Source organism: Trichoplusia ni, chromosome 17 (genome assembly GCF_003590095.1).
Source record: "Trichoplusia ni isolate ovarian cell line Hi5 chromosome 17, tn1, whole genome shotgun sequence".
NCBI classification, from domain to species: domain Eukaryota; kingdom Metazoa; phylum Arthropoda; class Insecta; order Lepidoptera; family Noctuidae; genus Trichoplusia; species Trichoplusia ni.
In genome coordinates, this window is record NC_039494.1 from 283,299 (window position 1) to 297,451 (window position 14,153).

Below are 14,153 nucleotides of genomic sequence, written 5' to 3' on the forward strand. Positions count from 1 at the left end.
TTTTCACTTAACACTGGTAGTACTGGTATTTAAGTAGATATAAACAGCATGACACACCTGACATCACATCCAACATATTTCCGTCAGCTACATAGTTGCGATGCATAGCCGTTAAGCGGTTCATCCACTCTACATGCATAAATCTAGGATTTCTAAATTGCGTATGTACGCAAGGCTGGCATACTAATTTGTGTTATAATAAATTGTGGTGCAGTAGGACCATCAGTGGACTAAGGATATCTTACGGTCAGTTGTCATCCTACGAGTGGATAAATATATAAGAGTATTTAGTATATTAGATACATATTTTTTTCAGTTTTTTTACCCGATATTGAAGTAAAGCTTTCCTATTCGATTTCTTCGTATCTTCCTCTTAATGGTTAATGATTTTGCGCCAAGTAACGAACCACATAAATTGCAGGAATCGGAGGGTACTATTTGGTGAATGGCAACCATGATATTATGGACTTTAACCATTGGCCGATGGTGCCAGGTCGATTTCAATAGGATAATATATTTGGAAAATTTTGGAATTGCCAATCACAAATCACTTGTAAACATCCCATGGTACTAAATATCGCTCTACACATCACATACCCAATGGTTTAAGTAACAACGTCCTGTTAGACATACATTAAAAGAAAAACGGTTATCAAAGACAACATTTCAAGAAAGTCGAACCATTCTTTGCTTAGTTGATTTTCTGTTTGTTAGCACTGCTTGTTATGCTCTCTGTGTATGAGTCAGGATGCGTAACGGGTTTACTAGATTTGTTACAGGATATGTTTTGATATTTAAGCGGTTGACCGTTACTTGTAAGGTCACTTTAAGACCTTTACTTCTGTTTTATCTAGTGCTAAAGATGTAGGTATTATTTAAGAGTTTGTGTCGAATGTGTAGTCAATTTATGAAAACACGCTGGTAAAAGTAACTCTACTGATATTATAAATGTGAAAGTATGTATGAATGATTGTTACTGTTTCACGCAAAAACCACCGGATGGATTTGGAAAAACTTTGATAGACATAGGTATAACCTGGATTAACACAGGATAGCTTTTATCCCGATTTTATGTTCCCGTGTGATCAATTTCGATGAGTAGCGGGCGAAGCCGCTGGTAACAGCTAGTACTAAATAAATAGAAGGAGCGAAGGCCTTTGTACTGCAGTCGAATACGATTGTCTAGTAAAAATAATAACAGTTAAAAAGTTACAAAACATTGCTTAACTACAGCTTCTACCTAAATCCCTATTCGAGGCATGAATATAGGCATGAATATACATACCTTAGGAACAAGGTAATTTAAGAGGCTCACGGCAATGTAAGAAATCAAATATTGTATCTCTCAAATAAATTTTATTGCCGATAATATATTCGTCATAAAACCGTAATTGATCCAAAAATAATGCAGTAATCGCAATGATTGACTACCTGTCTGATTTTACGTCCGTACATTGATCGCAATAAAGTTGATTCATGCCCCGCCCGTGCATAATTCAACTGATTTTGATTCAAATCGTTTGGATTTCCAGTCTGCCAAGATTAAACGGCCTAATTTGCTTGGCTGACGTCACCATTACCAATATTGTTTGTCAAAAAGAAATTAGTATAAATTAATTTGCTACTAGATTCTTTACGTAGTTTTTGTCTTTCCTTTGTTTTTTTTTGCGGTGATTGTTACATTTTTATAAGTAGTTTTTGTCTTTCCGTTACCAATGAGGTAATAGAAATATTTTTCGTGTCAAAGATTATCCACTATCGCCAGCTGATGAAGGCCCACGAGAGAGAGATAGAGATGCCGCTTTTCACTATGTCACGCTTCCATAACCCCAAGTATATTCTTAATCAGACATTACGCCTTGGGGCATTTTTCTTATTTCATCAAAAGTGCAAGAATTTTCTCACGATTCCGTCGTAAATCTAGATTCAAATTGAAATTTCACGTATTCGAAGGAATATGTGTAGGCCGTACAAATACTTTTACGTGCGAGTAATTAAGCTTATTACCACAGAATGCCAATTACCACCAATTGGGTCGTCCAAGCAGCATGATCCTGATTTAAATCTACCCATAAAATGCGTTTAATACTATTATTACTTGATTTTTATGACTTAGAACTTAGTTGATGTTATTAAAATATTTGTATGTATTAAATTACGACTTAAATTATAAACGTGGTTGGGATAAAATACCGTGGTCTTGAAGCAGAGGGATACTTATGCATAATTTCAATATTCATCTAAGATTAATAAAGGCTCAATTCAATTTAGTAAAACAGTTTGATCACCATTTTTGGCAGGTAAAGCGAGCAAAATCATTTGGGACGATATATCCATTCTTATTCTTTAAAATGATTTCTTCTTCTGTAAATTAAAATACTCGGGTACCGGGAGTTGATTGATATACCCTTTATGGGAATCCGGGTATTCAATATTGCAGTTACCCTCTTTTTTCCCATATCCTACCAAAATTCTTGTCAAAAACACTAGCTTTGTACATTTTAGTACGATTCTTGTGTTCTTCTTGTTGTGTTTTGGTAAAAACCTTAAGCAAATTATAACATTTAAATGTTTAGCTAAGCGTAGTATATATTTTGCCTAAATAACTGCTCATTGCAAGCTCCCTCATAATGTTCTCACAAAACACTCGATGAAATAATCAATTTCATTGGAAAATAGTTGTTAAGTAATTTCTTTAGGTTGCAACGCGAATTATTTAGGTTTTACGAGTGGCACTAACATAATAAATTCTCGCAATGTATTGAATGAGATTTTTTGCTGACATTTTAGTTAATATGTTACGTAAACAGCTTAAGTACAGATATTAAGCCTGTATGTGTGTACTATAAAGTTTTACTGGCCATTCAAATTTTGGGCTTTTTGTAGAGTCGCTAAAAGTTGTCATCTTTATGAAGCAAAAATCTTTAAAGTCACGTTTTGGTCTGTATACCGTCTAATCTCAATATCTTTATTAGTGTATGTGTTTTGAACATGGCATTATATTGCTTAATATGGGAAAGGTTTGCTCCAGTTATTAATGTTAGCAATCTGTCAATTTTGTATGTGGGCACGAGTGTGTTAGTACCAGATATATCATAGCTCCGAGCCTGCACTACCGGTTTTAGATATTACTCAATATAAGTGACTAAATTTATGATAATTTACCTATTAATTAAAATAAATCTGCTATCCTTTACAGCCTCTTTTTAAAATAAAAAATAAAACACAAAAGTTAGGTTAACCTTGAAAATAAATCTTTTCGTCAATTTTCGTCTATAATTAAAACCTCAAAGCAAAAAAAGTAATTGAAAATCAGGACCTCAGATAATAGAAACGCTATTCAATTGTTCCTAGCTTCAGTTTCAACACCAACCTATGATACTAGTACATCAAGCGAGATCATTATCAAAATAATCAAACAAGATTGCGAGTGAAATTGAGACACTTATAGGCCACCTGTGGACACTCGAAGTTTCCACATACTCAGTATTAGGGCTCGGTTAGTTTCATAACTTTATAGTAAGTCAGTAAAGCACTCAATAAGTGTGTGATATAACGGGTTATTATTTCTAACAAACATTAGGTAATAGTAGAATTGTTATTGTATAATAATAGAAAGGGCACAAAATTCGTATCCTAGAATTAACAGAAGTTAGATGGATTATTGTGAAAGGTTGTTCTGATGTTAGATACCTGTATTTATTTCATAAAATCAATTGAACTGTAATTTAGTAATTACTTTTAGTGACAGCAGGGATTAAAATAGAAACAACTTAAAGCACGTGACAAAAAAACTATAACAATAAAAAAAAAACAGTCATGCGCGAGTCGGACTCGCGACACTGAGGATTCTGTACAAATAAGCTAAAAATAACAAATCAATTGGATGAAAAATAAATTTGTTTACCCTGAAATATATTTGTCACCCACCAACAACTTGACTTCACCTCTCTTTTATAATATTCGTGGCATTTCGTGGTTTCGTGGATACTGTATTTCTCTTATCGCTATATAAGAGAAATACAGTATCATCTGTGAAAGTTTCAACTGTTTAGCTATCATGGTTCATGAGACGCAGCCTATTCATGGTTGGACGGACAGACTAAGAAGCCTCAGTAATAGGGTTCAGTTTTTACCGTTTAGGTACAAAAAACCCTATAAAGATCCATTAAATTCATATATTTAAAAGTGACGAATATTTTTAAAACACATTGTTGTGTTTCAAAAGTAAGTTAACCGCAGCTAGGACAGAATATCTTAACACTTGATATCTTCAAACATTCTAACGACGGCCTTAAAAACCCTTTATAACTACCGGTATAGTTTTAAAAGGCAGGAAACTGACGTGTTAACAGGTAATTAGCCGTCAAAACTAAATACCTACTTGCTTATACGCATGTGCAGTACAGGCCACAAATTTAACTTGCTACATACATCTCAGGTACTACGTACCGGCAATCTAGAGCGCATTTCAACATTAAATACTTATTCTGGAATGGTGTTTTTATTACTTTAGTTCTATTTGAGTATATAGGTCTTATATCTTATAGAATTTTCATTATGTACACAATTATGTTACATAATTGTTTTTTGTAAGCAATTCGAGATTATAAGCTACTAGCTGTTGCCCGCGACTTTGTCCGCGTGGTTAGAAGATAAAAGTTTAGAATTATTGAACGGAAGCCCTCGAAGATGAATATTTTTTTAAATGCATATCTTCTAACCAGCGGACGAAGTCGCGGGCAACAGCTAGTCTTTATATATTAGTATATATTGGATTTGATCGCTATTGTATCCGAGAGTTCGTTATTGCGATTACCTACCTATAACTTCAAAATACAAAACATACTAGTCATGTGATTGTTTCGTTCAAACGTAAATATGAAATGCAAACATCGTTTCTAAATCTGATCCATTATAACATTGTCTAAAATCAATTTCCCGTGTAGAACAAGATACAAATGTTTCTCTCTCAAATAAAACCTCCGATTGTGTTGTCTACATCCGCCGCTAAAATACCGTTTGTTAAAATTTAACGTTCGCATAGATGTGACAGACAGCTTCCTTTCAAGAAATTCCAAGCAGAACAGAAATGACGTAAAACAGAGTTAGTGCACACAAAGATACGATTTGCATAAGATGCGGCCCTAGACGACGACACGCGGGCCTAAGATGACGCTTTTGAGAACTTTTAATAAATATGTTTGTGAAAAAAGTAGATCAACGAATGTCTATTTAGCTCATTGGTTCCTTGTTTTGTTTGACCTTTACGTAGTTAGAAAAGTAACACAGATTGATTCAATTTATTTGCACACATTTCGTATTAAAATTTCTACTAATCGAAGCTAAAATGGTTTATAATGGTTTCCTAGAGGCATCTTCTACACAACTAGATGCAATAATAGAGGAATAAATAAATAAAAAGTCGTTCGCTAGATTTTTAAATGGTCTGAATGTAATGTTTGAAAAGCAGCATTTTAAGCACTCGCGTATTCTTGTCAACTTAAAAGCGGAATCGTAAGTAATAAATGACGAAGACTTGAATAGTGAATCTATTATGTCACATGTGTTTTATGAACTCAACCAATCTGATCTGTATGGCTTTATTAGAATAGTGTATGCGTTTTTCTTTTAAGGAGGAGCCGAATTACGAACAGATATTTTATATAATTTTTGTGTTTCTTATTACTAAATTTATTAGTCCCACATATTCGCAAGTCAATAACTGCCAATATTCACAAACACTTCTCCAACGGCAGGTCTACTGGAAAAGACACGCATACAATTTGTTTATGCGTAAATTACTAAAAAAACCAGTCTAGTCAGTATCTTCACTCATATATGAGAATAATCGCTTTATTATTCCGATTAGGGACATATAACTTATTTTATAAATACGTATATTTTTCCTTAAACATATTATATTTTTTAATTTTTTTTAATACTTCTCCTAGGCCTAGTACCTAATAAACTTCTTAGTTTAAAACCTATAGATAAGCGTGTTATCAGTAACATTAAATAAATGTGTCAACCTACATTCTAAGGCACGTAGACTAATATAAGGCTTAATATGTAGCAATTAGCTGAACACACACTTTCTAAAGCTTTTAAGTAGAAATAAAACCGGTAAAGTTCGAATCGGACTCGCTACACCGAGGGTTCCTTACGAATTTCCATTTCAAAAGAAAATGGTCACCCCTTACATTCATGATACACCAAACGTTGCATAATCTAAATTGTTATTTTAATTATTTGTTGTAATAGCGGCAACATAAATACTTCGTTTGCTTTTGAAAACTTTAATCTTTTTAGCTATCAAGCTTCATGACAACCTGGTGACAGATGGATAGAAAGACTAACAGTTGGACAGACAGACAAACAGCATAGTCTTAGAAATAAGGTTCCGTTTTTACCCTTTCCGTACCTAACCCTAAAAATCAGTACACCTGGCGTGGGATTATGTCTTGTTTCGTAATGAAATATTTACTAGGAATGACTGATTTATATCGGTCAAGATGTAGAACAACTATTGGCGGGAATTCTGCAATTGCCTTTGATATGTTGAAATCGCTTTGTGATACATTTTTCTATTGTTAAGAAACGTTAAGTGGTGATGGATATGTTCCTGTTATGTTTAGATCATAGAGGTGGTAATTTACATAGAGCACGTTTTTGTTTTTCAAGCAATTTGGGTTTGAGTGTAAATCTACAATTTTCGTTCTTTATAAAGTGCATGTGAATGAAGTTCTTAATAAGTCTGTTTATTGTTTGGCTTACGCTGGCTAATTGTGTGTAACTCTAACGTTTGTAGTTCGGTTTGTTGTATTATGTAAATTACATTTTTAAGAACTCTACATTGAGATTTAATCTCAGTTTCGCGGTGGGTTTCAAAATCATTCAAGTAATATTAACAAAGACTAGAGCTATCCAATAACACAAAACCACAACATGCTTTTTTTATCGTGAGTCTTTCGATTGGCTGGAAAATCTGGATGCAACGCCAAAACATTTGAACATCAACATTCCATTTTCAACATTATTAGGTATTGTTAGCTGCAGGAATCTCAAGTGATATACGTCTGCATCATTTAGATTGGTAACGGCACTAACATCAGTAACAGCTCGTGATTTATCCCGTAAGTGATATCACGTCAAATAAATCAACATCGTTATACAATTGTTGTAGAGTCGTAAACATTCCTTGTGAATGCAGTAACATCGCATTGTATCTGGTACGTAAACGTGGCAATTTTCTTAATACATGTACTTTAAATAACAAGAAGGTTTGTTGTGAAATTACAGTATGTTACAGTACCTATAGATAATATGTCTTTATATTCCTTTATATCCAATGTAAGCTTGCCACTAAAGTTTAATTTGGTCGCTTTCCGCAATCTGCTTTTTACGATCTCTACCAAACCTGAGCGCGAGTGAAAAGCCAAAAAGAGGAGATCAAAGGAAATTGTATATCCTCAAAGGTTTGGTACTCATATTTTATCGAAGTTTAGATGTTCACATTTCAACAAATGAAAAGTAAAGTAGTTGCATAGTACAAATCGAAGTTTTTAAAGTGCGGAGTTAAGACTACTAATATGTTGGTTCAAAAAGCTATTTTAACTCGATTTTAAACTCATGCCAAAACTATTTTAAAAGTGTAAGTTTTAATAAAAAAAAAATAAAAAAATACCTTTTGATTTACTTGTCACTTTGATTGAACGATTTACATTGCGATTTTAAGTTATAACAATTAATTTTAAACCCGATTTTGTCATTGACAAATTTATAAGAGTTCTCACAACGTGTTACTCTATAGTTTATAATAATGTGTACTCAGAAATCTAGCAGTTCACGCGAAAAGAGTGCGTTTTGAAAAAAAAGTACATTGTTTCATCATACAACTGGATTACAATACCGTCTAGTTAAGCTTTCATCGATCATTACTAATCATAGGCCTACTGATTGACGGACACGGTCGAGTGATTATTGCAATAATTACTAGGTTGACAAGTAGTGAGGTTGCGTCTTATACCCAAATTGGCTACAATTTGCCAATTTGGATAAGTGGCGACAATGTTATGATTTGTTAAAAACGGCGATATTATTCTATTTTTGTAGAGTTCTGGCCCAAGGGGAACTTAATTACTGAGGCTCTGCTGTCTGTGTATTGGTCACCAGGCTGTATATGGTGATTACGGTGATCTGTAATAGTTGAAATTTACTTCAGATCAGTATTTCTGTTGCCCCTAAAACAGGCACGTAAATACGTATAAATTCATCCTCCAATCAATTCAGCATATCAAGGTCCACTGCTGGACATAGGCCTCTCCCAAGTAGCGCTACATCACCCGGTACTCTGCCTCATTCCGTGCCAGGAATGCGCGCTTTATCCCTGTCATATAGAATAATCCAAATGGAACAACGTCAATAATATTATAAACAATATCAGTAGAAGGAGTCATCTAAGAAAATTCTACAACATGCATATGTAAATACATTTATAATGTATCTGAGCACCAATATTATTCTAATTATAATTACAAATGCTCATAACCTAAAACATAGAGTTACCAACCAACTACAAAATAAGTTAAACATTCATTAATGAACCGAAAAGCCCTTTAAACAATTGAATGGTATCGTGTATACGAATATGTCGCGTGTAAGTGCATCTAAGTCAGGTGCACAGAGTGGGGTCCTTCGTTTATAAGGCGACAGCGCTAGTGCACATTGCCGGGAGTGTGTTGTGTAGTGCACCTCAGATACAAACATGCGGGTGAGTTGAATTTACGACACATTTTGAGATTATTTCGACTATTTTTAGGACTTTTGTGGGAGCTTTTCGAGGATTTTTTTGTTAGGTAAAATTATTTTTGGTTAATTTGGCAAAAATACTGTAATGCGAAAAATAAGTACCTATTTAAAATAAGGAAAATAGTTATTTTTCGAATGGAAATCAATTGGAAAACTGGAACTTAAACCGAAATAAAATAAAAGCTTTTTCGTCTTTCTATTTGGCAAAAGAATTGGGAATCAATTTAATTCACTTTTACTATGACAAAATAAGGACATTATTGAGCAATCCACAAAACTTTGTTAAATTTTCTAAGACTATTTCGCAAATATTGGCAAATACGTGTAGTATTAACGACCGACAAATAAACAACCTTACCGTGGTTTAATGTTCAGTTTTACATAACTGTCCTTTTGCCTACACCGAGCAAACTAAAGTCAAAAGGCCTACAACTACCTATGCAGCTTTTGCGAAAGTGAGACAGCACAATTTGCGGTGTATAGCGGTGTCTTGCTTATACAACTGTAACAGCCTCAGTATAAGAGGTAGTAGCCTCCCAGATCCTAAACACGGAAACAGTCTAACGATATAAATCACGTCCACAACCAAACAGGTTGGTCTCGACATTAAAACCTCTTTTAAGGCGATATATCAAATTGAATCCTAGATAGTTTTTACTACATCCGACGTCCGCGGACATGTACGGCGGTTTTAATAAGAACTTTTAAACATATACATTGCATGTTAGTACTTAACTACATTTACTTAATCAGAAAAATCTTTAACTAGGATTTTAGTAGAAATAGACAAAGTGGTTTCTTAGGTTTACGCGAATATTAGTCATTGAAATGAAACTTCTTTTACGGATTTTATCACGGTTTCATTTAAGATAGTTAGTCGGCAACTAAAATCTAAAATTAAACCGCGATAAAATCCGTAAAAGTAGTTTCACAGCAAGAAATAAACAAGATACGGATTTTGATGTAACCTTAAAATTATACCGGACTTTTTGGCTAAGTCATTTTAAGTTTACTATGTATTTGTTAAATTAAATTCGAAATCGCATAACATGATTTTATTTCGGACATGTAAATCGCTTCATACATTTTTAAATAGAGATAGAATTTTAAATGGACTCACAGCATTTTTTTTCTTTTATGCTATCCGTCGTCCTATCCACCCAGAGAAGAATCATTCATTAAAAAAATATAATTGTTATTGTTCTGTGTTTTTGTAGACATTTTTGGTGCTAGCATGCGTGAGCGCCGCTGTTGCGGTGGCAGTACCTGTTGAATATGGCGGCTACAGTTTTGCGCACGCGCCGATCGCCGTCCATGCCCCTGTAGTGCACGCAGCGCCCGTCGTACACGCTGCGCCGGTAGTCCACGCTGTACATGCTGAGCCTATTGTGAGTACTTGCGTATTGTCATCAGTGATTACTTCTTTAGATTTGGTAATTATTAGACCTCTTTAAGTTACACATATCGATTAAACTCCAGTTGCTAATAAGGTAGGTCTCAATCCTTATAATATTAAGTGCGAGTATCCTAACATAGTATGATTTTTTAATACTGATAATTATAATAATTCGCTAATACTGACACTATATATTTTGAAATTGGTTCATTTTATCCCATACCTAATTTGATATTTGGGCCACTTTCGAACCGTCAGACTAAAATTATATTTAAGGAGTGTGAGAATGTGAGAATTAAAATTCTGATTAAGAAGTTAGAAATTTCTTGATCTTACGATATTTTTGTATTTTGGAGGATAGAACACCTTTTATTATCTTTTAATGACAATGGTTGTGTAGAGCAGGCAAACGTTGAACTTGTTTTAGAGTTACTCATACTTGTTACTATGGAGTGTAGTACGAGTATTACGTCTGACACTTGCTAACCGGGTAAAGTTGGTAAATGTACCAGTTGACCATTTATACAGAGATAGCAATATTTGATGACAGCACTAGCTGTTGCTCGCGGGCCCGCCCGCTGCAATTTGAAAATTATTTTACGGGAACATAAAATTGGGACAAAAACTATCCTATTTGTTAATCCTGGTTATAAACTATTTGTGTAACAAGTTTCATCTAAATTGGTCCTGCGGTATTTGCGTGAAAGATCAACAAACATCCATACATATAAACTTTCGCGATTGTAATATGAACATTATTCACAATTAAAAATACATGGTAGAGAAATTTGATTATGAAAAAAACTCACAAAGCAGATTGCCGTTTAACATTTGTTTATGGCTTACTGACACTTCTAATTACATAATAGTCAATGCGCGCTCTTGAGTTTGTAGATATCGTAAGAGATTACGGAGATTAACCACACGACTAGTTATGGCAGTGTACAGATTAGCTGGGCTTTGGCGCCAGGCTTACGTGACAGCTTTTAATAGCTATCTCTTTGTTAACCTGTTTGCTTACCGTACAAAATACAAGTATTCACAGAGGTTCGTAAACGACTGAAGTTGCTAGAATCGTCGTCGTCGATGACTTGACATGCTCTCGCCATTAAAATTCCAGGACTTAAAGTATTAATTCTTGGAATCTATAATATTTTCCCAGGCCTATCCAAAGTACGCGTTCAACTACGGCGTGAAGGACCCTCACACGGGTGACATTAAATCACAACAAGAAGAGCGTGATGGTGATGTCGTTAAAGGTAATTTGTTGAATGTCATAAACACTTCTAGCTCAGCATAGCGTTACTATACATTTTAGATTTAAAATTACCCGTCCAATATAGTAAATGCGCCGAGCACAAGCACGTTTGCATATTTGCCCTAGTGGTTCCTTAGCCATCAACCAGATTAGAAGGTTTTTTCGGCTACTTGTTTTGTATACGCCAGTAACGGGCTATGAATCAGGATTACAGATATAAAGAATAAAAGGAAATAAGTACTTTTTCGGTGTAATCTTGTTAACTATACTAAAATATGTCTTTATAATTTCAGGAAGCTATTCTCTAGTGGAACCGGACGGCTCAACCCGGACCGTTGCGTACTCCGCAGACGATCACACCGGCTTCAACGCGGTCGTGCACAAAACCGGACACGCCGTCCATCCGGTATGATTTAATACAAGTTACTACGTAAAGCTAAATCGGACCTTAGCCTTACCTAGCGGTAAAGGTATTGAGTACGCCCCAAATGTAGACATAATATGACTTTTTTTTGTAGACTCTTTTTGCAAGGTCATTCGAGAATTTTGGATAGAGTTCGAGAAGCGATAGAGAATTGTATCTAATAGGCAAAATCGTAAATAATTTATTAAAAAATATCAAGCAGAAATCGGAAAATAAGTTCTTGCGGAATGAATTTAAAAATAAAATCCTGATTTGGCTTAATACATCATGTTAGCTTAAAAATACATGATGCCTTATTGCCAAATAAGGGTATAGTAGCGGTTTCTCATATGTAACCAAAAGAGTTGTTTGGCGGACCACGCTTCTCGAGCTACAGTGATTAGCAAAAAAGAACCTTATGTGGATAACATAGGTGCCATGTTAACGTGAATCCATGTGAGGATGAGTTTGTATGAGTCAGTTCATCCGCATGCCGCATCCTTTGATGTAACTGAACATGTTTATAGAAGTATGATTTTTCTCCGATAACTTGTCATGGGCATTACTAAACGCGATTTCTCTGCGATTGCGAGCCAACTGCGAATCTTGCGCAAACACTAATGGCGTGTACTTATAAGGTATCGATACTTATAGATCTTGGTCAAACTGCTACAAATAACTCAGATAACAACCTTTGGCAGTTCCGAGAAAAATGCCCGAGAAATATTTGAATGGTTTGCTCATTCATGAGACAACATATGACTAGGGCGAAAATTTTCGAAGATTCTTTTTTGGACATAGAAAGTACTTTGATATAATATTTTGAAGGCCTATGACGAAAAGTATCGAGAAGAAAATATTCGGAACTCATAAACCTAAGAAATACCACGGTTGAGTGATCATGGCATTGAACTGACTATTGACTCAACACTTAGAAATTCTTTGCTTCAGTACAGTTTGGGAATTCACTGTTCTTTTTCCCAAGGTTAAAAATAGTTCTGGTTTTTACTTTTATTTTGTTTTCATCGATCATGTTATTGTGTTTCCCATTGTCTCAGGATTACGTCTACCACCTTTGGAAGATATCCATAGGCTAACTGGAGTAACTATATGATGAACATTGTTGGTCCTTTCAACAATAAAGTATTTTATTGATCCATTTTCACTTTTTCAAACGATTAAATAGTAATCAGTGCCGTTACAATCTACAACCCTTTTACCTCAACAAAAACTAAGTTCCGCAGTTAGAATTCGAACTAGCCACCAGTTTTCTCTATGCAGTACTTTGGGCCCATCAGCGCTTTTCTTCTATGGCTTTTCTTTCTATGGCTGTGGACTTGAAAGTAAAACTGACAAACTTCAAAACTTCGCACATACTAAATCCATAAAATGTTTTTTTTTTTTACAGCAACAAGTAGCGGTCGCGCACGCAGCACCAGTAGCCCACTACGCTCCAGCCCCCATCGCTGTGGCATCCTACGGCGGCTACTTACACTAAACCACCACGGACTTATAGCCCTTTGCAAGAGCGACACTTAGCTCCGTATGGTTCTATTTGAATCTACATTTCATTAAAAAATGACACAGAAAATCCTAAAGACGTCATTTAGCTGATCGTCGTCCTTGCGTCGGACTATTAATCTTTTAATCATAACGAAACAAATACTCTATAGATTACGGTCTAAATATACTTTAATTTTAAGTTGGGTTTAAATGTGAAGGGATAGATTTGAGCGTTGATTTAATTCCACGATAGAGTGGTGCGACTTGATTAACGACTTCCCTGAATGACTTTATAACTGAGACTGGACACCAAATCTGGAATCATTCAACGCTAAGAATGTTAATGGATTACGTATAAATACTGTGTGGATTTGAATATAAGAGTTTGTGGATATTTGTTCACATTAGTGAATAACTTGCCATTGTTTAAAGCATCTGAAGTACAATTATTATTTATCTATTTGTATATTTTTTTTATATTTTCATTAATATTACGTGTTAAGAGATCACTAATAGTTTATTAATGAATAAAAGGGTATTTTGTACCGATCATTATATTGTGTTTAAGTTACAATAGAATGATATCACGAATCGAAAACTTATTCACTTTCATTTGCCATGATCTCAATATTCTGACAATGTTTTTTTTGTTTTACTAAAATTCTGTCGATAATGTTTTTGCAGTTTAATAAAGTGTAATTTTGTAACTATTACTTAAATAGATCGCTGTATAAATATAATTATTTTTATCAATGTGTTGTTTTATACATTTGCCCTATCAT

At 34.5% G+C, this 14,153-nt stretch overlaps 1 protein-coding gene across 1 annotated transcript; it reads left to right on the plus strand.

Moving 5' to 3' along the window:
- The first annotated feature begins 8,607 nt into the window (after positions 1-8,607).
- On the plus strand, positions 8,608-13,869 carry LOC113502585 (cuticle protein 8-like). Its single transcript, XM_026884203.1, has 5 exons — positions 8,608-8,773; positions 10,029-10,199; positions 11,370-11,466; positions 11,759-11,871; positions 13,277-13,869. Exons 1-5 carry the CDS (start codon positions 8,768-8,770, stop codon positions 13,364-13,366), a joined length of 477 nt encoding a protein of 158 aa, XP_026740004.1. The 5' UTR covers positions 8,608-8,767; the 3' UTR covers positions 13,367-13,869.
- The last annotated feature ends 284 nt before the right edge of the window (positions 13,870-14,153 follow it).

What these genes read in the sequence shown, in the direction of transcription:
- LOC113502585 (XM_026884203.1), top strand. An exon ending in TGATGGTGATGTCGTTAAAG is followed by an intron (nt 11,467 to 11,758) that starts GTAATTTGTTGA and finishes TTATAATTTCAG; the next exon opens with GAAGCTATTCTCTAGTGGAA. An exon ending in CCGGACACGCCGTCCATCCG is followed by an intron (nt 11,872 to 13,276) that starts GTATGATTTAAT and finishes TTTTTTTTACAG; the next exon opens with CAACAAGTAGCGGTCGCGCA.